General features: G+C 50.0%; 6 protein-coding genes across 6 annotated transcripts; 3 read left to right on the plus strand and 3 right to left on the minus strand.

Annotated features, from left to right (window-relative positions):
- Positions 1 to 378: 378 nt before the first annotated feature.
- On the minus strand, positions 379 to 2885 carry agd3 (putative extracellular serine-rich protein; the record flags this gene model as incomplete). Its single annotated transcript, XM_056680874.1, has 2 exons — positions 379 to 645; positions 705 to 2885. 2 exons carry the CDS (start codon positions 2883 to 2885, stop codon positions 379 to 381), a joined length of 2448 nt encoding a protein of 815 aa, XP_056528256.1.
- Positions 2886 to 4460: 1575 nt separating this feature from the next.
- Positions 4461 to 13234, plus strand: gtb3 (glycosyltransferase family 4 protein; the record flags this gene model as incomplete). Its single annotated transcript, XM_056680875.1, has 3 exons — positions 4461 to 4538; positions 4627 to 4716; positions 4781 to 13234. 3 exons carry the CDS (start codon positions 4461 to 4463, stop codon positions 13232 to 13234), a joined length of 8622 nt encoding a protein of 2873 aa, XP_056528257.1.
- A 456-nt stretch (positions 13235 to 13690) lies between these two features.
- On the minus strand, positions 13691 to 16551 carry dapB (dipeptidyl aminopeptidase dapB; the record flags this gene model as incomplete). Its single annotated transcript, XM_056680876.1, has 3 exons — positions 13691 to 13770; positions 13847 to 14116; positions 14184 to 16551. 3 exons carry the CDS (start codon positions 16549 to 16551, stop codon positions 13691 to 13693), a joined length of 2718 nt encoding a protein of 905 aa, XP_056528258.1.
- Positions 16552 to 17509: 958 nt separating this feature from the next.
- N7500_009738 (chaperonin-containing T-complex subunit CCT4) lies at positions 17510 to 19491 on the minus strand (the record flags this gene model as incomplete). Its single annotated transcript, XM_056680877.1, has 7 exons — positions 19393 to 19491; positions 19288 to 19339; positions 19215 to 19237; positions 19129 to 19158; positions 19049 to 19078; positions 18422 to 18994; positions 17510 to 18364 (listed from the first exon to the last, which is right to left on the minus strand). Exons 1-7 carry the CDS (start codon positions 19438 to 19440, stop codon positions 17510 to 17512), a joined length of 1611 nt encoding a protein of 536 aa, XP_056528259.1. The 5' UTR covers positions 19441 to 19491.
- Positions 19492 to 19765: 274 nt separating this feature from the next.
- rpt1 (proteasome regulatory particle base subunit RPT1) lies at positions 19766 to 21269 on the plus strand (the record flags this gene model as incomplete). The annotated part of the gene is made up of 4 exons (XM_056680878.1): positions 19766 to 19860; positions 19932 to 20046; positions 20105 to 20334; positions 20390 to 21269. 4 exons carry the CDS (start codon positions 19766 to 19768, stop codon positions 21267 to 21269), a joined length of 1320 nt encoding a protein of 439 aa, XP_056528260.1.
- Positions 21270 to 21961: 692 nt separating this feature from the next.
- N7500_009740 (Succinate dehydrogenase flavoprotein subunit) lies at positions 21962 to 24289 on the plus strand (the record flags this gene model as incomplete). The annotated part of the gene is made up of 6 exons (XM_056680879.1): positions 21962 to 22003; positions 22075 to 22129; positions 22192 to 22265; positions 22323 to 22486; positions 22542 to 23930; positions 23985 to 24289. The coding sequence occupies 6 exons, from the start codon at positions 21962 to 21964 to the stop codon at positions 24202 to 24204; spliced, it is 1944 nt and encodes a 647-aa protein (XP_056528261.1). The 3' UTR covers positions 24205 to 24289.
- Positions 24290 to 24697: the final 408 nt, after the last annotated feature.

Below are 24697 nucleotides of genomic sequence, written 5' to 3' on the forward strand. Positions count from 1 at the left end.
CAACATGTTCGAGGGTAGTATTGGGAATACGAGGAGATCTGGTTCGTTGTTCCTCGTTCTAAGGGAAGAATTTGTTTAGATTTTGTACTGACTGAGCTTTATCATGGTTGTAGAAAATGTGGAGATCATGCAGAAGGAAGGATTGTATATTTTTCGTAGAAGTACACCCGAGCTATGTAGACATCGAAAAATACAGGATATGCAACTTTCATATCAACAGAAAAGCAAGGGTTGTTCTCTCCTTCACATTTATAGAAAACATCATTGACATTTCAAAGAGATGTCAACACGTTATAATAAAAGCGATGGGTAATCAACCAAAGCCAAGCGGTACACCGACCTGCCAAAGAAAGGCAACTCGATCATTGTTTCAAACTCTCAAAGGGAAATTGGGGTGGAAAGAGTGAATGTGACAGGGGAGCCAGCGAGTTTGACCCAGACGGTAAGGGGGTCAGCACCGAGCTGCTCGGTGGCAAAGCCCTGGGTGCTGGTAGGAGCAACAGGGAAAGTCACCGGGATAGGGTCAGTGCAGGTATTGCCAGTGGCAGAGATAGTGACGGCAGTGATTTTCCGGTTGCTGGTGCTGTAGCTCAGAGAGTAGCCGCACTTGTCACGATTATAACGAGCAAGGAAAGAAGCGGACATCTACAAGGAGTCAGTACATGGACGAGAGTTTATAGCGTGTTTGAGTGACTTTATCTTACCTCTTGGTGAGTGAGTGTAACGATAGGCCATTCAGCCAGGCGAACGAATTCCTGAACCTGGGTTTCCACCCAAGCTTGCATAATAGAGTACTTGGCAGAGACACCATTGATGGTGATCGGATCAACATCAATGTTGCGGAGGTTGGCCTGGTGGAACATGTAGCCATCATGGTACAGGCCAAAGAGGTGGCGCATGGTCTCAGCCTTCTCAATGGCTAGGAGGTCCTGGAAGTTGCCGGTAGTTTGAGAGGTGGTAGTCCACTCTGCAACAGTACAGGCAGGAGTATCGCAGTTATAGTAGATGCGAGAGGCCCATCGAGGGTTAATCTGCATCCCATCAAAACCGTTGGCGGCAGCAGTGGTGAAGAGAGGCCACATGGGATTCTCCTTGTTCAGAAGTGCGGGGCGAGTGTTATCACCAACACAGTTGGTAATTCCATTCTCCCACCAGGCTCGAAGGGCATCCCCATTGTGCAGACCAGTAATTGCAGGAGGAATGATACCATTGGAGGTAAACTTGGTGGCTTTGTCGATACCAACGGCCTTAAGCCAAGCCTGGTTGAAGCTGATCTCTTTGAAGACATCGCTGTAGGTGGCATTATCCTGCTCCTCGTGGGTGAAGGTGTGGGAGATGTGACCGAACTTATTGAGGTTGCTTTCGGTGGTCCACCAGGCTAGGAGCTCATCCATGGCAGTGCAAGTAGCAGTCCAGTCGTAAGTGGTGGGCACGGCAGGCCACAGATTAGTGCCAGTTCCGAGAGGCTTGATCCACTCGGGAGGAGTGTCAAGAGGTGACTCATATTCGATAGCAGATCCACATGCATCCCAGCCAGCATTTGAGCTATCGGAAGAGTTTTCAATGTTTCCGTTACCGTTGTGGCCGACTTCAACAAAGTAAGAACTTCCGGCGGGCATCTTGGCATTGATAGCATCAGTCCAAGTGGCAATATTGCTCAAGTCCTGGGCGCGAATGCGGAAGTTTTTACCAGCGGGTGAGTAAATCTCGGTCTCGAGGAACATGTCATCAATCTGAGTATTCAGGTTGACACGGCGGTATCCAGCGTGGAGACCTCGGGTGATCCAGGTGATCCATGCATGCTGCAGATAGTTGGATGTAGAGCTCCAGGTAGTGTCAAAGCCAATAAAGAATGCCATCTGCTGACGGCCATCGAAGTCGTTGATTACAGCAGCGACACTCTCAGTGGAGAAGCCTGCGGCGGGGGCAAACGCGGCGATCTTCTTGGTAGAGGTGGTGTTGCTGATAGTCGCAGGGTAATGCCACAGACCAGTGGTACTCACACCTGCGCCAGTCTTCAATCCCGACGTGGGGAAATCACTGATGTCGGTGAATGAGACGAGTTGCTCAACACCGTCGCCACAGCATCCGTCAGCGATAGCAGATGCGCCATATTTAGGACCTGGAAAAACATCATATTGGACCATACGGACACCATATTCAAGCTGGTAGGCATATAGCTGGTTCCACTGATCAGTGGTCAGCGCACTCTGGAAGCCCTTGTCACCACCGTAGTCATAGCTGACTTCAGCGGCAACCACGATACCGCCGAACTTTCCTCCGGCGGTGCTATTGAGGTCGGGAAGAGCGACACCAGCGGAAGGAACAATCAGGGTGGTAAATGGAATACCGTATCCATTGAGGCCAGAACTAGCTACATTTGCAGAGGCAGCATCTCTGGCAATGACCAGAATGTCGGCTGCAACCGCAGCCTGGCTGAGCGGGGTGGGAGAGGCAGAAGCCGAGACCGAGATGGCGGAGGACGACATGCTCGGGGTAGTCACAGAAGCACTTGTTGAGACAGGCGCAGATGAAACAGTCGAAGATAAAACGAGCGACGATGAGGTAGCACTTGAAGCAGGCGACGAAGACGTCGGGCTGCTGGAAACCCCGGACGAGGTTAAAGTAACGAAGGTGGATGCTGCAGAAGTGCTCGGTGAAGCTGTGCCAGAAGAACCGCCAGACGTAGTTAACGAGAGTGTAGAAGTAACGATCGTAGTGGAGCCCACTCCAACTGAAGTGCCGGGATTAGAAGGAGTTGAGACCGGGGGGTGATAGGCGATGACAGTCGGCGTGTTCTTAGGCCAAATACCGGGGGCAGTGTCGCATGTTATAAAGCCATAGTAACAGCTGACCTTCAAGGCCCAGACTGGCAGAGCAATCATGGCAATCTTGACCAAGTCCTCGATAAGGCAGGTCACACACAATGCAGGTCTGCACTAGCAGCTAGGAAAAATACGAGATATTTTGAACGAATGGACTTAGCTTGCGTCTACCCACAAGTGCATGCTCGTCAACTTTATATCAGATCAAACCTTTGAAGCAGGCCGCCATCCAACCTTCGAAGGCCTATCGCCTTTTGTTTCTCCGTATGTTGAAGCCAAGTTCATTTCGGAGATGATCTCGTACCTGGAAAAAAGAAAAGAAAAAGAAAAAAAGAGATAGTTCATACAGGTCTCCATGTGGAGTGACTCGAGGTCTCAGATTGAAAAAGATTAAATGTACTCCAAATAAACACATAATGTACGGAGTTGCGTTGGCACCTCTTCCTGGGGTATGTTATTGGTCAAGTAACAGTCTTGGCAGGGCGAGAAAAATATCCTTTTGTTTTTTTTTTTTTTATGGGGTTTTTTTGGCCAGAGGTAAGAAAAATAAAAAGCAAAGATCATTGAAGCGAGATATGAAGAACGCCTTACAAGGGGTAAATGCTCCGACGGCAAATGCTTCTCGTATAAGCAGTTGGGCTTACAGGTACAGTCAGGTACAGTCAGGGGGGGAAAACTCTCCAGAACTTTGTGGAGAAAGCGACCATGGCCCAATACGTAATACGTGGTATTTCAGCGGACTCGGTGTATATGTATTTACTCTGTAAATACTTGGTAATTTTCACTTGAATCTCGTTCTCGGTTTCGTAGTTTTTTTCTTTTTTCTTTTTAAACTTTTTAATATAATTTATTTTTATCCTTCCTAAGACCTCAAGTCTTGCAGGATGATATGATCCTTCTAGACTACTGTATCCTTTAGAGAAGCTATGTTGTAGGCGAAATGAGACTTTGATATGGGTTCAACATTTGATATATTCTTCAGAACAGACTTGGAGAAATACCTATCGGGATCTGAATTGCCATCGATCTAAATCGAGTGGCTTTGCCACACATGGGCACCTGCTATGCAACATTGTAGAATATGTATGCTGGGCTCCAGCAGGTCTCATCGGTCAGGCCTGATGCATTGGTGGCTTTTTTAGTCTTGCATCTAGGAAAAACTGGAGTGTACTATTTTAGCTATTTTGGCCCCCGTGAGTTTGAGGTCTCTGCTTCAATTAGACGCCTATGTACCCTTTGTCCTAAACGGTCTAAAACAGGCGAACCTACTCCCGAATTTCTTTTTCTTTTATTTTTTCGACCCCCCTGGCAACTGAACAAGGGAAATCCTAGGAGGCAAAATCGTCTGCTTTACTTATGCACTTTGGAGAAGTGGGTACTCATTCTAGTCTCCCCACTACTCTTTTACCTTAACATCTTGTCAATACTAGAGCTCCCCTTCGCTCTCCATTTTTTTCCCCCATTCTACACATCTTTGGCTTTTTGAAGAACACAGAAGTCACTCGTTCAAATATGTTACTATAAGTATTTTGCATCGGAGAAAGTCTTATCTCTGCTTGGCAACAGGTTATTCCAAACCTTGTGCTTCTTGCAATGGCAAGACATATGGAGTCGAGTACTGAACCTCTCGACACAATGACAGCAGTAAAAGCTCTCTCAGTCGAGCCATATCCTCTTGGCTGGACTCATATGAGAGAACATTGGTGGCAATTTGTATGTCTATTTTGGTCCTCCTTACAACTTGACGTTCAAAACTCTCGTTTGCAGACAGTGCGCCACGATATTCTGACCGGGTCCATAGATATTCATTGGAGTGTTGCTTTTTACAGTCATCGTTGGCTCTGTGTCAATCGTATATTCTGGAATAAAAAGACTTATCAAATACTACAAGGTATGATATGGTGGCCACGAGCAAGCTGTTCTCTAGTTTGAATATTAATCCAAGCTATATTTAGTCGAGGCCGCCACCAGACAATTTGCCTTTGAGTGTATCCCAGCGTCTTATCAAGCTAGCCAACCGAGAACTCAACTTGGTCGACAGACCTCCATACAAGAAAAAGCCCGCGAGCTTCGGAGTCTACCTGGGAAGCTTTGAAAACCCACCTACTGTCTCGCAAGAAAGACTTCTGCAAGAATGGGATGTCTTGGTCGTGGATCCCTTCCAGGAAGGTGTCGCCAAGGCTATCTCTAGACACCAGCGCAGTCAAGTACTAGGACGTGTTGATCTCGGAAAGATCCTTCCCCCAAAGGCATCGGCCTTGGCTGTCATTGAAAAGGTCGAGGAATTGCTCGCAAGCGGCTTTCATGATACTACATTTTCCGGTGTTCTCCTCGCAAATTGGGAAGATGTCCTCCGTCCTACCGCTCGGAGAAAGCTTCTCGAGACCATAAGCAGCCTCGGTCTGACAGTTTATCTCGAATCGGAGCCACCACATTTCTTGAAAGATCGAAAGGCTGTGCAGAGTGATGCCGTGGCGGGTTTAGTCATTCGAAATGCCAGCATCATGCCTCAAGGCGAGAAGCGGGATTACTTCCAAATGACCGAACTACAAGCAACAATCAAAGCGTTTGTTTCTGAGTCTTGCATGAGAGACTTCGTGGTAATGGCCTGGGAGACCATTGACGACAACGTCACTGTCCCCAATGCCATAGTCCGCAGGTCTATCCAATGGTGCAGTTTTTACAGCGCAATTACCTGGATCGGCTCTGAAGCCGCTCTTCACGATGCGGACCTTAACGCCACCACACTCGAGCCTCTTCCCGCTTTTGGTTGGTTGAAAGAAGCAGAAATGATGAAGGCCCACGACACCTGGCGTGCCAACCTCAACATATTGCCTTCCCCAGATAACAAGGCTGGCTGGGATATTCTCAAGCCACTTTTCCCTGCTATTGATGCTCTATTAGGTTCATCGAATTACGATTCCACGGCTCCTGATAGCCCGGCGGCTCAACTGCGTGATCCTCCGGAATGGGTTGCCCAGGTCAAGTCAGAGGGTAGTCCTCTCTCTATATCCATGTCGGGGATGGCTTACAATTCGCTTGGTTGTTTTCCTCTTGGTTCAGACTCGACTCCACTGGCCTTTGCGGAAATCGTCCAATCTCAACAACGTCTCAAGTCTCTAAACCTTCTTCATCCCGTCCCAACCACCAAGATCCAAAGCATTGGACTTCTTCTGCGTCAATTCCATGACTCTCTGGATATCTCCGAAAATGACGATCATTTGGCCAACACAATCAAGGAGCTTGCTAATTGGGCATGCAACGACCTGTTGCACGTAAATCTTTGTCTCGACTCTGGTTTGCGCAAGAGCTCTGATCTCCGCTTTTGGGCCGTTTTTGATATGGAACGTGATGGTATCGAAATTTATGTGTCCAAGAATGCGCAAGGCCTGGCTGGAACTATTCTCCACACCTTCCTGTCAGCAAAGGGATTTTCCCGGCATGTTTGTTTCGAGGCTGAGGCTAACTTCGCGACTTGGTCTCGGGATGTTTCCCATGATACTGGCCTCCCCCGACGGCTGATTCAAGATATCGATGTTCTCAGCCCCGAAGAGCGCCTTCTTCTCTTGCAGCACCTCTATCTGACCGACTCTCATAGCGAGCTATCCGAAGCCATCTGCGCCTACATTCGCAAGCAACTAGTGGATGCCCCTTCCTTTGCTCAATTGAAAACACTAAATACGGTTGGGTATCTTGAGAAATCTACCTCCCCCGAAGATCTGATCAGCTCTCGTATCAACTGGTATCGGGATCAAGGGTGCAAATACCCGTCTCACGATGTCTGTCTAGATCTTTTCCATCAGGCCGACAGTGTACTCTCTGATGTTTTGAGGTATCGCCGCGAGCATGACCTCGCTGTCATTACCACTGGTCTCTGTGCGCTTCTTCAAGGTGGCTCCGTTGACACATATGTGGATATGATGGCACTTGCTCTTTTCTGTGCCGCAAGGCAGGGAGCCTTCGATGAGATTTACGCAGAGGTTACCGATCGGAACCCCCTCTTCAACAACCATACCGATCAGGCTGCCGCTTTTGCAGAGTCGTTTGCGCTTGGGTCACGATGTGAAGCTTACTTCGATGTGTCTCCCAGCGTTTTTGGCAAGCTGCTATCCGATCGGTTCAGAGCGTACTATGGAGATAATCAGCCGCCCAACTGGGTGAACGGTGCTCCGGAACTCGCTACATCCTACGCCGGTGCTCAGATTGATGTCAACCCTGATGAGCAGCCTAAATCTATGCCTGGATACCAGCGATTCACATTTTTGAGTGTCTTTGCCATTCCGGCTTTGATTGATATCATCATGCTTACACTGATTGGTCGTGGACTCTATCTTTCTGCTGCCATGTCTTACGATGAACAGGACAGTGCAACCATGGCGCTGATGATTTCTCTGCTGCTTTCTGGTGCAATTGGTACATGGATTGCATGCGGTGGTCCCTACTACCTCATTTCGATGGCCTTCGCAGCAGCGAACATGTTCGTTCTTATTCGCCTAATCGCTGGTATTGCATTCACTGTGGCCGGTGGCTTGATCGGTTTTGTGGCTATCTCAGGCGTTCGAGGCCCTCGTGCTGGTATCATTTTCTACCTCTACCTAATCGCTCTGACAATCTACTTCTCGACTTTCGCCTCACTTGCAAGCTTCAGCTATCCCGGCTCGAGCTTTTTGTCTGGTCGTAAGCCAATCATCTTGTGCATCCCCATCCTCTTCATATCGCCGATCATCACGGTCTGGACTGGCCACGACTCGGCTGTTTATCTCGCTGTTATCTATCTCTTCATTGGTGTACTCTTGCTTTGCCTTCGTTCAGTTACCTCAAAATGGGTCACTTGGTACCAATCCGTGCGACGCACCGATGATACTGAGATCCGCAAGTGGTATATTACTGCCTATGGAAACGATGACGAGAAAGTGTTCGCGAACATGAGCGACCCGGCTGCCCTCAAGCTGGCGAGAGAAGCCCTTTTCAAAGACGTGTTGGCTGAGACGAAGCGTGGCATTTTTTCAAGAGCGACTAAAGATAAAATGGTTGTTGAGCTTGCCGGGGATTGGGAGTCTACTAATTTCCTTCTCGACTGGTACTGTCGCCATGCAGATGTTCCAAAGCCTATTCCGTTCAGTTCTGGTTGGAATATTCAGACCAAGGTCGCACTTGACACCCTACGTAATTCACAGAAAGGTCTTCGTCTGCACAACGCGTTCGTTCACTGGCGTCAGTCAAGCAAAGAGATAGGATGTGGTGTCCTCTACTTTATTATTGCTCTGCTCGACAAATGGGCTCAATTACTCAGTGGCAATCGCATGCTAGGTCTCACTGGCGAGCAGAATGATGCTAATCGAATGGCGGTTGGCTTTGCTCTTGTCTACTATTTGATTGGAGCTGTGCTCATTGATACCAAGGCCCAAGAGCTCCATGATGCTCTTGGTAAGAACGCCCCTATTTCCGTCAAATCTGCAAGGGACATTCGGATCGCACAGAAGAAAGAGGTGCAACTCCGGCGAAAGGTATACTGGAAAGTCCTTTTTAGATTCCTCTTGTGGCATGTTTGGAGTCTTGCGCTTGCGACGGCTCTCATTTGGACCTTTCAGGCATCACGTGAAGGCATGATTGTTTTCTTCTCCTACGTTCTTGCCTACACTGGTTTGATCTGGTACCAATACACGAAGATCTTCACTGGACCTCATGCGCTGAAGCCCCTCCTCATTGGCATCTGTATTGGATTGCCAGTCGGTATCGCGCTCAAGGTCTGTAAGCAGAAGTTCGCATACTCGCAGATTATTGGACTTGGATCTGCCACCTGGACAGTTGCCATCCTCTCAATGTGGAATGCCAAAATGGGTATGCCAACTAAAGTAGACTCTTCGGTAGAGCTTGACCGCACCTTTCATGCGTTCACAACGCCCTGGTCGGACCCCGAATGGTCCCAGCAAGAGCTACAGACTTTCTTCGAGGGCTATCTGCTGCTTCCTTCCGATTCACGATTTAGGCTAAATCCTGGTGCCCATCCTGGTGTCCAAATCAAGAGTTCTATGATGTCTTGCAAAGAAGAACTCAGGATCGAAGAGGCATTCCCCTGCTCCAAAGATATTGTCAACACGGCGATCGCAGCATGGGAGAAGGGTGACATTGTCATTGAGCTTGTCTCTGCTGGCTCTCTCGGTCCCGGCATTCGAGCTCTCAGTTGCAGTACCGGGAACCAGTTGACATTGGCCATCACCGTGGGAGGGCTCCTAGATGAGCGTCTCGACATTAGCGCAAACTGTCAGATCATTGCTGAAACCTTACTTCATGCTGTCACGGAGCTCGTGATGGGTGTGCCTCATGAATACGCGTCATTAGCAGGATCGATTATCTCCGGTGGAGTGACTCATACACTGGCACGACAGCTTCGTGAGGAGGCCAACACAACTACGGTCGTAAGCTGGGCTAAGAAGGAACTCCTCCGACAGCTTTGTCTTGGTTTCGAGGCCGATATTCATTGGGACAAGCTGCCAACTGAAATTCGGGATATACTGCTGAAGCGATGCTTGGGTCAACAATGCAGCCTCTCCAGTAGCCAAAGCCAATGGCTTCAGAAAAGACTTTGCACATTCGACACTGATGACCTCAATATTCATGTTGCCCGTTGCAACCTTGGAGCAGCCACTGCAATTAGCGTTCTCGATTATGCTCACTGGGGAACTGGAGAAACCGCTCTTCCCAAAGAGCCCGAGACTTCGAAGTACATTTCCTACATACCTCGGAAGCTTCCAATTGGACTTTCGCTAGTTCGATCACCAGCCAGCTACATTTACCATAAGCTGGGCACAATAGTCAAGTTCTTTGTGGTGGCTTTGCTTGCAGACCCAGAATTCCAGAGAGAGTTCAATCACGTCACTCAGGACTTTCCGAGCGTTTTTCGTGTGCCGGTCGTCTTCTTATTTAATATGATCTGGGTGTATTCCAAGATAGTTCAAGACTTTTGCTTGTCTTTCTTCCTCTTCCACGGCCGCAAGAACGTCAAGCGGCTGTGGGAAGATGCCAAAGGCATGACGATTCATATCAAGAAGAGCCGGATCATTATCCAGAGTCTGGACGGCACCTTTACAGCCTTCAAGCACCACGAGGTTGATGGTGGTTTCAAGATGTACCATTATGCTGGTGAACATAAGACCGAGCCCAAGGATGTCAAATCTTTGAAGTACGTCAGCACCTATTCGGGTGAGATGTGTCTCCTGGTCAAGCAGGAGTTCAAGGACGGGAAAGTGACGAACGAATACCACTACGACTACAGATCCCCGGTTAAGAAAGGCTTCAAACTTGGAAAATCCTCGGCCCGCATTCCACTGGGACGACGCTGCGTGTCAGGACCAAACCATTTGCAAAGTGTCCAGTACAACCGCAAGGGTCTCATCGAATCTGGCTCCTACATGAAGGATGGCAATCTTATCCGCTTCAAATACCATTATCGCAAGAACCCCCGTTTTGGCGATGAACTGCTCCGAGCCGAGTTCGTTTTATCCCACATCAGTTGTACGGTGTCTTGGTGTGCGCCTCCGCGTCGCCACCCCGAAAAGGTTGAGCGCTGGATTCCTCACTCCAAGGTCACCGAGGCCAGCTTTGTCCAAGGTCCCGATGTCTATGAAAGCCGTTGGCTTTATGATCACAAGTTCCATCCCACCATCTTCACCACTATCAACGGGCAGAAGATGCAAACTCCACCCATGATTGAGCACGATTATTTAAATGTACTTTCCAAGCCGAAGTACACCAGCTTTGTTCATGATAATCCCCTTTTCTACTGTGACAGTCTCCAGTCAAATCTTCTTACTCGGACATTGGGCCTCACGAAGAAGCGATTTGTGGTTTCAACTTCTCGGGCTCGCTCCTTGATGTGGAAGGCGTGGAAGGATCGTGTTGATTTCGATGCAATCATTGTTCGCTGGTTGGATGACCGCATTCTGCGTAGAGATAAAGTTCTTACCCCTTACTGGCGCAGCCGTGACTGGGGTAATCTTGTATCTGCAAAGAAGTATGTGGATCTTCGTGCCGATGCGATCATGGCCAGTGCAGATCTGGACGACAATATTTCCAGCTGGACCCCTCTCGCTGTGAAGCTCACCGATCTGCTCAACTTTGGCCCTGGTGGTGATGCTGTTGTTAACATCCGCTCCAAGAACTTTGGCAAGGATACAGACAAGACCCTCCATGTTATGGCAGCAGACAATGGTACCTGGCCCAATGAAGGTGGCGGTGTCTCTGCCTGTCGACGAGATATGATCAACTCCCTGCGAACCATCAAATGGCACATGATTTGCGAGTCCGCCAACGATTTTGGTGTCCCCAAGCATCAGACTGAACAGAACATCCAGTCTCTCAAACTCATCCCGCTTTGGGGTATGGACTTCCTCACTCCGACTCACGGTTTGTTCAACAACAAGCTGGATGCTGAAGTGGACAATGTTACATCCGCGAGCGAGTTCGACATCAAGATGAACTTTCTTCCGATTCTGACAGCTTTGGTTAAGGGTGCTCGTGCAGTTCATCTCTCAAAGTCTGATATCCACCAGGCAACTCGAGCGCTTGTGAACCTGAACACATACTTCCAGGAGTCTCGCCATTGGACTCAGGTTTGGAACAGTGAAATAGTCAAGCAGTGTTGGCGCGAGTTGTGGATGACCCAGGAAATGCCGAATACTATCCCGTCATCTGACTGGTTTGACACTGAGCTTCCTACCTTGACATCCCTCGATGTCGCTTTGGAGCTATGGTACCGCTACCTCTTCATCTTCTCGATCCCGGTCCCTGAAAAGATTCCTTCAACCTTCCAAGCCTCGCATCACAGCGTCAGTGCGTCTTACGGTGTTGTATGCAAGATCAAGCGCAACTGTACCTTGCAGATTTGGGACCACGCCATCAGTTGGCGTGAAACCAATCTCTGCCTGTCGTCTGCCCTATGCAAGCTCTCACCATTTGTTCGAAATGCTCTCCTTGGATTGATGCGAATCACCTCTGTTTTGACCCTTCATCACGCGGACATCATTCTTCCCTGTGCAGACTTCTTCAACCCCGGTTGGGAGGTCGAGATCGGTACCTGCCAGGGCACAATTGAACACCGAAACACTTTCCGCCGAAAGATCGACCCTGTCGTTAACGGTATTACTGACATGCAGAAGTTTTCTCCGGTCAAGGAAATCAAATCTGAGCGTCCGACCGTGACCATGTTGTCCCACGTTTGGTATGCCAAGGACATCAAGACTGCCCTTCTCGCTGCAGATATCATCATCAACCAGTGGAAGTTCGACGAGTACCATCTGGACATCTATGGTGCCATCGACAAGGCCCCGACTTACTCTACCGAGTGTCAAGAGATTATTGCATCGAAGGGTCTTCGTGGCAAAGTCACACTCTGCGGAACTGCCGACCCCATGAAGGTCCTAGAGAACACATGGCTTTTCCTCAACTCATCTCTATCTGAAGGTCTCCCTCTCGCTCTAGGAGAGGCTGCTTTAACTGGGGCTCCTGTCGTCTGCACAGACGTCGGTGCTTCCCTCCGAGTACTCAGCGACCCAGATGACTTCTCCCGCTTCAGTGCCGTCGTCGCACCAAACGACGCCCTCGCCCTAGCAAAGGCCCAAATCGGCATGCTCGCCATGCTCGGCGAATGGAGCAAGCACAGCGACGACACATCACCCGCGCCAGTCCTGACCTCCTCCCCTACGCCTGAGGAAGTAGCAGCCATCACCCGCCGTATGTACGAGAAGAGTGAGCACCGTCGCAAACTCGGCATGATGACACGAAAGATTGTTCAGAAGTCCTTCAGCGGAGACCGGTACCTTCGCGAGCACGAGCAAATGTTATGGATTGGCAAGTCCGCTAAGATGATAGCCAGCCGCGCAGCTGGCGATCCGATCGAGCCGGCCGACGTGGCAGCCGCCATGGAGACTGGCGTCGATGAAGAGATCATTACCATCCCACGCGGTGTGGTGCACTCCTGGCGCTCTTCTGCCCAGTCCGGTATCTCCTCGATCTACAGTTCCGCGTCCCACCTACCCGGTCGTGGCGACCATCGCCGTCCCCAGTCTGATATCTCAGCTATGAGCATGAGCAATGTCTCTACGGATACGGAGTCCTTCTCTCGCCTGCCTGTCTTTGCGCCGAGGCATTCCGCAATTCCCAACGGCGGCTCTCCCGGTAATAGGTCGCCGTCACCCATGTGGGCCTCCAACCCTCGGTTGCCTGTGCCGAATGCCGGTCGTCACACCCTCTCGCGTCCTCAATCCTACTCGCGCTCCGTCTCAACCACCGGTCGAGAACAGCTGCGTGGCTTGCAGCGCGAAGACTTCCTCCCGTATCGAAATTCCGATGTTAGTGTGATCAACAGAGATGACTTCATTCGGGCTGGCGGGCTTTCTCCTGCTGGTTGAATCTCGCGCATCTTGTTTTGAGTTCTATGCACCCACACTCCTTGCCATCGCCTACTTGCACATACCACACTCCTGTACAGTTTTCTTGCTTCATTCTGTTCATATTTGCACATTCGTTGTCTTACTTGGTTCCTGGAAGGAACCACAGGAAGTATTTGAAGAAAAGCTTCTAGTAATATGTTTGTCTGATTTTTTATAGTCTAATTTTTTTATACCAGTTCTGTTGTTTTGACATGTCAAGAAATTGTGGCATATATCGGAGACGTCCGTCTATCTTCTACCTCCTAGCTTAGTCATGAGAATATATCAACTTATAATATGCATCCATTGTCTCTTAGAACTATGTATATCTAGCAGGATATGATGTACCCATGTGGGTTATAGAGAATCGCAGAACAGATGTATTTATCCCGAAAAGCCAAAAGAAAAGCGAGTCAGTCAAGGGCACAAGACCCTTCACGTCGACTTCTGTGGTCTCGGACTCGTGGTCCGATGCCATTCACCATTGAACGCATTGATGAGCCAGCTCGAGAGACCTTATTTCACAGTTAGTCATATCCTATTCCAACCTTGGAGAGGCATTAAATGGGAGCACGTCCCAACCCAACTTACGTTCATAAACAAGCGCATGCGCCATGTGGAATTGTATACTATGATCTGAGTCTGGGAAGACCTGCATGTCGTAGTTGGCGATATTCTCCAAATCCAGCTTGTCAATCAGCACAAGGGTATTTTGGAGATGAACGTTGTCGTCGGCAACACCGTGCATGATCAAAAACCGAACACTGTGGCCTAGGGCCGTCACATCACTGATGGAGGCATTCGCGTAGCCTGAGGGATTGTGCTCGGGGGTATGCATATAACGTTCTGTATAGATGGAGTCTTTGAACAAATAACATATCAGCATGTGGGGAAATAAGCGGAACAGTGCTAATATGAGTAAGCTTACCATAGAACCTCCAATCAGTGACGGGCGCAACGGCCATGCCATATTGGAATGTCTCGCCCGCATCTTGTTCAAGGACCTTCAAGGTCATGTAGCCACCGTAGCTCCAGCCCCAAACTGCCATACGGCTTTCATCCACATAGTTCTTGCTAGCCCAAATCTTGGCCGTCGCGATCTGATCGAGAGCTTCGTAATGGCCGATATTACCACGGACAACGCAGCGGGCTTCTCTCCCAATGAAGCCTGTTCCTCGACCGTCCACAGTGACAACAATATAACCCAGGCTCGAGGCGACATAGGTCTGGAAGTCAATCGTGAACTTGCGGTCGACTGTTTGCGATCCTGGTCCACCATATAGAAAGAAAAGCACGGGATATTTCTTTGCAGGGTTGAAATTTGGAGGGCGCCGCTCCAGAACTTGGAGCGTGTAATCATCAATGGTAACGTTGGTGTACACCTCGGTTGGAAGAGCAAATTCTTTAACCATCTTAGCGAGTTCAAGGTTCTCTTCGATGATGTTTATGAATTCAACTTCGTCACGTTGGGTGCTGATCACGGACTGCCACGGTACCGATGGGCCTCTATAGCTGAGTAAACCATAGCCGGCTCCATGGGAAAATGAAACATCGAAAAAGCCGAGTGCTGACGTGTTCGTCAGAGGGCGAAGATCGGAGCCGTCCAATTTGACCGAGTAGACGTGACGCTGGGTTGGAGCCTCCTTTGTGGCAATGAAGTATACGAGACCCTTCGTCAGGTCGACAGCAGACGGTGCCTTGACAACCTCCCAATTGCCATTGGTCAACATCACAGGCTGTGGGTTGTCGAAAGGTGTGAAATAAGCCAAATGATCATAGCCCTCATAAATGACAGTGTCAATATAGCCATCGTGTGGTCGTCCATTTTTGGGGTCAGCGGGAATAAATCGAGTGGACTGTGAAGGCTCAACCCAGCCACCGTCAAGAGCTGCGATATCCTCTGACCGCACCAGTTTTCCAGTTCGGGCCTTTGTGTCCATAACAAAGATCTTCACAACGTCGCTTTCGCGATTGGTCTCTCGGATCAAAACCTTACCCTCAGATGCCCAGACGATCTCAATAATAATTCTTTCATCGTCAGTAAAGTCATCTGGCATATCAAATGAAAAAACTTCATTCTTCTCGACATCATAAAACTGTAGATTGACGATTGGATTCGGGCTGCCGGGTTTCGGGTATTTGATTTGCCTGACTTCGGGGTAATTTTCAAGTCCTGGCGGTGGCTGTTTGCCTGATGGATGTGAAAGGAAGTACTGAATAGGATATTCAGGAACTGCTGACTCGTTTGTTCGCAGGAATGCGACAAACTTTCCATCGCCAGACCACCAGGTGCCGGTGTTGCCTGCAAATACTTCTTCCTCATACACCCAATCTGGAACACCATAAAAGAGGTTCTCGTCGCCATCCTTGGTGATGGGGGTAACCTCTAAGGAGGCCAGCTTGCGCAAGTATAGATTATTCTCGCGAACAAACACAACTGCATCGGAAGTTGGCGCCCAAGCTGCAAGCTGTACCCGTCCACTCAGGTTCCCTGGATCTAGCGGCTCGGCCTTTTGTGTCGCCACATCAAAGATCCAATATTTCCCAAAGTACGAGTGTCTCCAATTGGATTGAGTGTCAGTCATGACCAAGACCTTGTTCATATCAGGGCTTGGCCATGTCTTGGCTGGTTGCATGGCCTCTCCATCAAACCAGATGTACCCCTTCTTCATCAACACTCTGGTCTCGAGATTATCGACACCGTCCTTACTACTGCGGATATCTTTCACACGCAAAAAAGCGTCTTGCTGCTCACCCTGCTCAACCAGAAGCCCATCCTCGCCGTTTGGGCCTGCAATCCAGGAGATCGCATGGGACTTCGGAGACCAGGTCCCAGATAATACTTGCTCAAGTGTCACTGGTTTCCCGTGGCTTATACCACCGGTGATCGATATCGAGTCTGGTTCATGAGTATCCACTCCTGAGGCAGATGAGAGCGCCGCGGCATTGGGTCGTTTCTGCGTGAGGAACAGCACGAAGGCAAGCGCCCAGCCACCGACGCAAAGCAACACCAGTAACCATACGATCCGGCGCAGGCGACTAGACGACCCTGACTTCTGCCCGCTTGGTATTAGAGGCTCATCTGAGTCATGTTCCCCTTCATCTTCAATATCCCGGTATCTATGTCCATCCCCTTCCTCCCTCGGCATCGTGTTGCCTCCCTTATGGTTCTTCATAAACGATTCGGAGGCGATCGATAGACCCGAATCGGTGGACATTTGTGAGATAGGGGATTCGGATCCTTGTCGAGTCAACGGTAGGGACTCTGGGGTCCCCTCATCTTCGAACTTCCCCATGGTAGTTGTTGATCGGAGTTCACAGGCGGAGAGCTGACGTCCCGATCGTGACGCTATCTCTTATCGCCAGCGATTCGAGCCGGGTAAGCGCCAACAACTGGAGTGTTTAATGGCAGTAGATATATGTGTATATATAATCGCCAAATTACTGAGACGATGTATGAAAAAGCAGATATCACTTTTCGAGAGCTGTCGGGGGATCTTGTGAAACGGGCCGAGGCCATCTCTTGGCGCGGACAAAGAGTCTATTCATGTCTTTAGCTTCAAATATCCTTATTCAATTCCATTTTGGATTGTATTATTGATGTTCGATTCGCCTCTTACAAGCTGGCCTTGTGGCAGGTGTGTATACTATTAAAATAATCATTTGCTGTTTCGGGGCAGTTGGTGCTCAAAGGTTGCACTATACATCTCAAATACGTTTGTCATATTGAGCTATATCTACTGTCGCAGGAATGTTTTCTCAAAAGATAGTGGCAAATGTGCTGAAGTAGTTTGGATCGCCAGAAGTTCCTAAGAAAAGAAGTCTTTATCGAAAGATCATACAGGCCCGATGAAGATGTTTAAGGGCTTCCAAAAATTGACTCTCATCTGATTTCATTGTTTTAATTTGCTTGAGAGTGCATTTCATGAAACGGCACTATTAAAGAGCCCAATAGAGGTCATTGGAGAGTGTGCACATAGGAGCTTGTAGTACCCTCTTTGGTGACCCCAAATAGCTCCTATATTAAACTCCCATACTAGTGGCACCCTCGGGACCAACCACACCCTAGGTCTCGCATTTCATAATGGAATATGCGAGGATGGTATTATATGAGGCTCGGTTTATCATACATTGCACAGGAAGGGTATACAAGTCTGAGAGTGATTCTATGCAGGAACGGGATATTTTTTTAATTACTCTCGCGATCAAATCGCTTTCCATCATACAGCTCACATTAGCGGCCGCCGAGGGCGTTTACCGCGACAGAGCAATGTCATCAATTCTCATGATCATCTTCACAGTCTCGGCAGCCAGCTCAATCGCACTGGTGCTGACCAGCAGGGGCTGGAGAATATTCTCCTCTGTAATATCATCCTTCACACCACCGCTGCGAATACTGACGCCAGCATTGTGCTGGCCCTGAGCGTGGCGGTGACGCAGTTCAGTCACAACCTTGATGGAGTTAAGACCGGCGTTCTCAGCGAGAGTAGTAGGAATAACCTCCATGGCATCGGCGAAGGCCTTGAAGCAGATAGCCTCGGTGCCAGTAAGCTCACGGGCACGCATAGCGAGTGTGTGGGCCACTTCAATCTCGGGAGCACCACCACCCGCGATCATGGCACGCTTCTTGACGAGGCAGCGGATGACACACAACGCGTCGTGCAAAGATCGCTCGGCTTCATCCAAGATCAAGCTGTTGGCACCGCGGGCGACAATTGAAACGGTCTGGTTGTAAGAGGCAAGAGGAGCCTTGATACCAGTGATTTTGACGTAACGGGCACCGGAATTCTGAACTTCCTCGACGAGGTCAGCAGTGCCGAGCTTGTCCTCGGTGAAGGAGTCAACATTAGCGACAGGCTTGCAGCCAAGACTCTTGCACAAGAACTCGACCTCATCACGTTCAATATCCTTGATGGCGAGAATCTTGAGACGGGAAAGGAAGTGCAGGGAAAGTTCGTTCACAGCGTCACGGAGGATAGATTTTTGAATCAAAAGGACGTTACACTTGGTCTTCTGGATTTTCTTGACCATGTTGAGCATGTATTGGCGCTCCTCTTTCAGGATCTTATCCATCTGACGGTAGTCGTTCACCACGATTTGATTCTCCATCTAGAATCTGATTGTCAGTCTCGTTCCAGCATCAGTGCGAGGCCTGGGCAAACATACGTCTGGCTTAGGCGGGCTCAGTTGGAACTGAATCAGGCCTATCCGCGCCTTCTCGATTCTTGTGGGACCACCACTGCTCTTGATCACAGGCTGGTTGAGAACCACACCATCGACCATCTCGCTATCCTCAATTGTACCGCCAACCTTCTTCACAATACGGATATCCCGCAAGTCCACATTCTCTGCAGTCTTCGGGTCACAAACCTTCAGGACGGAGTCGACGGCCATCGGGCCAAGAAGTCCGGAGTGCTGAGACACGATCTTGGACGAAAGCGAAGTGGAAGCAGCTTGGAGGAGGGTGGACCGATCGGAAAGGTTGATAGGGCGGGACATGTTGTGAAGGATCTCGACGGCAGCACCGGCGGCTCTTTGGAAAGACTCGGAGATGACAGTGGGGTGGAGGCCCTTGGATAGCAACTTTTCGGCAGCGCCGAGCAGACTGCCAGCAATGACAACCACTGAAGTCGTTCCATCGCCAGCTTCGACATCCTGTGCCGAACTCAGGTCGACGAGCATACGGGCAGCTGGGTGCATCACGCTCATATCCTTCAACATGGTGTTTCCATCGTTGGTCTGCGGGGGTCAGTTGGGGCTCCCGATGTGTTCGAATGGAATTGGGCTGCGTACAATGATGGTCTGTCCCTTGGCCGTTTGGATCTGCGAAAAAGTAAGCATCTTGATAGAACGAAGCCCTGAGCAGTACTCACCATCTTATCCATACCCCTGGGTCCCAACGACTATATTCCTGTTAGCCCCTCATCTACGTATCTGCAGATCGTTCGAGCAAGCGTACTGTTCGGATGGCATCGGAGACAGCTATGATATCGTTAGCATGTGCGCTTTTCAATGACAGGGAATATACATACCCCGAGCAGCGAGAATGTTAGAGGCCCGCACGGCCATCGGCTTCTCCTTGTCCTATATGCAATCAGAAATCAGTGGCCCACACACATCAGTTGAGGTTCTCGCACCTTGAAGGAGTTGTTGCCGGCGGTTCCCTGTGCTACTGCGGCGGCCATTTTGAAAATTGATATTCAAAATTAACCTTAAAAAATGAGTGAAAGGGGACAGTTGAGTTGTTGTGGTGGAGGACACACAGGAAATTCTGCGAGGTTCTGGGGCGGTGATGAAGCTTGGCACCTGATTAGTGAGGCTAGCTCAACTACCGCAGCTCTGCTACATCACCGTTCTTTGCTCTCCCAATACTCAACTTATCTATCTTTTTTCGAATTGCTACTGCTTTCAGAGGACATCGATTTTGTTCTATCTGCATATAAATCTTCGATTCTATTATTTCCCTGGACTCTCCCTTAGCTCGGCCTTGGGCTGTCAACACCTTTCATCATGCCTAGCGCCACGGGTCAGAACTGGGAGAAATTCCAGAAGAACTACGCAGACGATGAGGAACCAGAGAAGAAGATCACACCCCTTACAGACGAGTGAGTACCGGCTGTGCCGATTCTATCCACACAAAGCGCGATAGCAATGATTAACTTGAGATTTATCACAGTGATATCGCAGTACTCAAGACTTATGGCGCCGCACCTTACGCGAATGCGCTGAAGAAGCTTGAAAAGGATATCAAGGACAAACAGAACAGCGTCAATGAGAAGATCGGCGTTAAGGTGATAACCTGTCCAGCTCTTTCGGCCCCTTGAACAATTAGAGCTTACACCTTCAAAGGAATCCGACACCGGTCTTGCGCCTCCACACCTTTGGGATGTTGCCGCCGATCGACAACGCATGGCGGAGGAACAGCCGCTACAGGTCGCGAGGTGCACGAAAATTATCCAGGACGAGAAGGACTCGGACAAGAGCAAATATGTGATCAACGTCAAGCAAATTGCCAAGTTCGTTGTCAACTTAGGAGAGCGTGTGAGTCCGACAGATATCGAGGAAGGCATGAGAGTTGGGTAAGTTATGTGGTGGATTCGTTTGTCATTCCTAGACACTGACCAGTCTTCGCAGCGTCGACCGTAATAAGTACCAGATCATGCTGCCCTTGCCGCCGAAGATTGACCCCAGCGTGACAATGATGACTGTCGAGGATAAGCCCGATGTGACCTACGGAGATGTTGGCGGATGCAAAGAACAGATCGAGAAGCTACGAGAAGTTGTTGAAATGCCCTTGCTATCGCCGGAACGTTTTGTGAACCTCGGTATCGACCCACCTAAGGGTGCTCTGCTCTACGGACCTCCAGGAACCGGTAAGACCCTTTGCGCCCGTGCAGTCGCCAACCGGACGGATGCTACGTTCATTCGTGTCATTGGCAGTGAACTGGTGCAGAAGTACGTTGGCGAGGGTGCTCGGATGGTCCGTGAACTTTTCGAGATGGCCCGTACCAAGAAGGCATGCATCATTTTCTTCGACGAAATTGATGCCGTTGGTGGTGCACGTTTTGACGATGGTGCTGGTGGCGACAACGAGGTGCAGCGAACCATGCTGGAACTGATCACACAGCTGGATGGGTTCGACTCTCGTGGTAACATCAAGGTCATGTTCGCTACCAACCGCCCGTCCACACTTGACCCAGCCCTGATGCGTCCCGGTCGTATCGATCGTAAGATCGAATTCTCGCTGCCGGATGTTGAGGGCCGTGCCAACATTCTCCGAATCCACGCCAAGAGTATGTCCGTCGAGCGGGACATCCGTTGGGAGTTGATCTCACGATTGTGCCCTAATGCTACAGGTGCCGAACTTCGCAGTGTTGCAACTGAGGCAGGTATGTTTGCTATTCGGGCTCGCCGCAAGGTGGCTACCGAGAAGGACTTCTTGGCCTCTGTTGAGAAGGTGATTAAGGGTAACCTCAAGTTCAACTCGACGGCGACATATATGCAGTACAACTAGAGGTTCCGACTTGCATTATGGATGAGATGTACTATGATTATTGTCTTGTCACGTGGGAGTTTTTTTTTTCCTGGTCAATGCAACATAATTTCAACCAAATTTCCTGACTTCCAATAATGTAGTACGGGCTCGAACGATGATGTAGTCCCTTCGCGTTCCTGATTGGTGAGAACATAGTTTGTCATGTGACTACACGTGACCTTTCGATATAAATGTGTAATACATGTGAAAAAGACAGCACTTAGCGATTGTATGTCGTTCCATCAAGAAAAGTGGGACTATAATCAGAACAGATAGCCATATATAGCTTCAAGACCCCGTAATCGATCTTAGCGGCTCTCTCAGTCTCCCTGACGTTCTACCGTATCCTTCCGGCAGCCTCTGCTGGCCGGCAAAATGAATGGTGCACACGTGCCATCTGGCCAATCACGGGGGGCCGGCTGCCCGAGGTTGATTTTCATTGCGCAGCCGCTGATTGGCTAATTCGGCCCCGGTCCTCCCCGTCGGCAACTGTGAGAATGATTATGTCAGCGTGAAACTGCCAACCGCAACCCGATTCCAGATGAAAGTGTTGCCCTGGAAGGAGTTCGCTATTCCACAATCTCCCCTCTTTGCTACCCGTCACCGACCCTTGGTGTCCTACTGTTCTCTTGGTTCATTAGGGAAATTCAATTCTCTTTTGATCCGCCATCATGAGCTCCATGAACCTGCGGAGCCTAGCTCCAGCATCCAAGGTGAGTAGCCATGCAACGATTTTCGGCCCGTTCGCAACACCCGTATCATACTCACCCGTCTATTTCTCTAGGTTTCCCGCATTTTGAGGGACCAGAGACGTCTTTTCTCATCTTCAAGACCCGCAGGTACGCATTAGAGCACTCGAATTGTCAGTTCACGGAAGCACCACTAATCACTACTGCGCCAGCCCGGATATGGTCCAACCAGCCCTTGCGCGCTAAGGAGTCCAATGGCTACCTGACTGACAAGTACCCTATTATTGTAAGACTATTCCGCTCTTCGGATGGAAACGAGGTTCATTGGGTCTAACTTGTGCAGGATCACGAGTACGATGCCGTCGTTGTCGGTGCCGGTGGTGCCGGTCTGCGCGCTGCTTTCGGTCTGGCCGAGGCTGGATTCAAGACTGCTTGTGTTTCCAAGCTGTTCCCCACGAGAAGTCACACCGTCGCCGCCCAGGGTGGTATCAACGCCGCCCTTGGAAAGTAAGTTCTTCCCAAAGCACTGAAAGGTAGCGAATCGCGTCTAATTAGATTTTAGCATGCACAAGGATGACTGGAGATGGCACATGTACGATACTGTGAAGGGTTCTGATTGGCTTGGTGACCAGGACGCCATTCACTACATGACCCGCGAGGCTCCGGCCAGTGTTCGCGAGCTTGAGGGCTACGGTTGCCCCTTCTCGCGTACCGAGGATGGACGTATCTACCAGCGTGCTTTCGGTGGTCAGTCCAAGGATTTCGGTAAGGGTGGTCAGGCTTACCGTTGCGCCGCCGCCGCCGACCGTACTGGTCACGCCCTTCTGCACACCCTCTACGGGCAGTCTCTCCGCCACAACACCAACTACTTCATCGAATATTTCGCCCTTGACCTGTTGATGGAGGATGGTGAGTGCCGTGGTATTATTGCCTACAACCAGGAGGATGGTACTCTGCACCGCTTCAAGGCCCACCACACTGTTCTTGCCACCGGTGGTTACGGACGTGCCTACTTCTCCTGCACCTCCGCCCACACTTGCACTGGTGACGGTATGGCTATGGTCGCTCGTGCTGGTCTGCCTAACCAGGATCTGGAATTCGTTCAGTTCCACCCTACTGGTATCTACGGTGCTGGTTGCCTGATCACCGAGGGCTCCCGTGGTGAGGGTGGTTACCTGCTCAACTCCGAGGGTGAGCGTTTCATGGAGCGTTACGCTCCCACTGCCAAGGATCTTGCCTCCCGTGACGTTGTCTCCCGCTCCATGACTCTCGAGATTCGTGAAGGCCGTGGCGTTGGTCCCGAGAAGGACCACATCTACCTCCAGCTTAGCCACTTGCCCGCCGAGCTCCTGCACGAGCGTCTGCCCGGTATCTCCGAGACTGCCTCGATCTTTGCTGGTGTTGATGTCACCAAGCAGCCCATCCCTGTCCTGCCCACCGTCCACTACAACATGGGTGGTATCCCCACCAAGTACACTGGTGAGGTTCTGAATGTGGACGAGAATGGCCAGGAGAAGGTTGTTCCTGGTCTGTACGCCTGCGGTGAGGCCGCATGTGTCTCTGTTCACGGTGCTAACCGCCTGGGTGCTAACTCCCTGCTTGATCTGATTGTCTTCGGTCGCGCTGTGTCTCACCGTGTCCGTGACACTTCCACTCCTGGCAAGCCCCACAAGGAGCTTGCTTCCGATGCCGGTGCTCAGTCCATCAAGGACCTCGACTTTGCCCGTACCGCCGATGGCCCCAAGTCGACCTTTGAAATTCGTAACGCTATGCAGAAGACCATGCAGACCGACGTCAGCGTCTTCCGTACCCAGGAGAGCTTGGACGAGGGTGTCGAGAAGGTCAACCTTGTTGACCAGATGTACTCCCAGGTTGGCACCAAGGACCGCAGCATGATCTGGAACTCCGACTTGGTGGAGACCCTTGAGCTCCGCAACCTTCTGACTTGCGCGTATGTATCCCCAGATTATTGATTTATAATCGCTTGCTAACATCCATACTACAGTACCCAAACCGCTGCTTCTGCTGCCGCTCGTAAGGAGTCTCGTGGTGCTCACGCCCGTGAGGACTACCCCGACCGTGACGACGAGAAGTGGATGAAGCACACACTCTCCTGGCAAAAGAAGCCCCACGGCGAGGTCAAGCTGGGCTACCGTGCCGTTGAGGCTAACACCTTGGATGAGGCGGAGTGCAAGGCCGTCCCTCCTTTCAAGCGTACTTACTAAGCTCGCTATTTTGGAATCGACCCGCAGAGAATACGGAGGATACCACGGAGTTGTTTCAGATGAACCCTATCGACGCCCTCTCCCAAACCTCGTGGTTTTGAGGTGGAACTAGGGCTTGTGGCGTCGTGAGGCCCCGTTTCAAGGGGAAACATCTATGAAAAAGACTTTTTTTTTTTGTTGACTGTGTTACTTACCATCCTGTATAGCCATATTTTTTTCCTTTATCTTAACAGGCGAAGAGTTGGTGTACTGAGTGCTTTTCCCCTCAGTTTGTCTCATATGATTGGATTTATTATTTCTTAATGTTGTTCCGTTCCCTCTAGGTACAGACAGTACCGATATGTAGTCTTCTCTCGTATGGAAATCCCGCTCTATCTTGAGTTTCCTAACAACCTCTTGAGCCCCCGGTCTGTCAACAAAGAAACCAAACATCTTCCAGTTTCATTTCGAACCTTGACTAATTTGTGATTTATTGCTCGCTAAATTCTGGGAT

This window comes from Penicillium coprophilum (genome assembly GCF_028826855.1).
Source record: "Penicillium coprophilum strain IBT 35676 chromosome Unknown utg000006l_segment0_segment0, whole genome shotgun sequence".
NCBI classification, from domain to species: domain Eukaryota; kingdom Fungi; phylum Ascomycota; class Eurotiomycetes; order Eurotiales; family Aspergillaceae; genus Penicillium; species Penicillium coprophilum.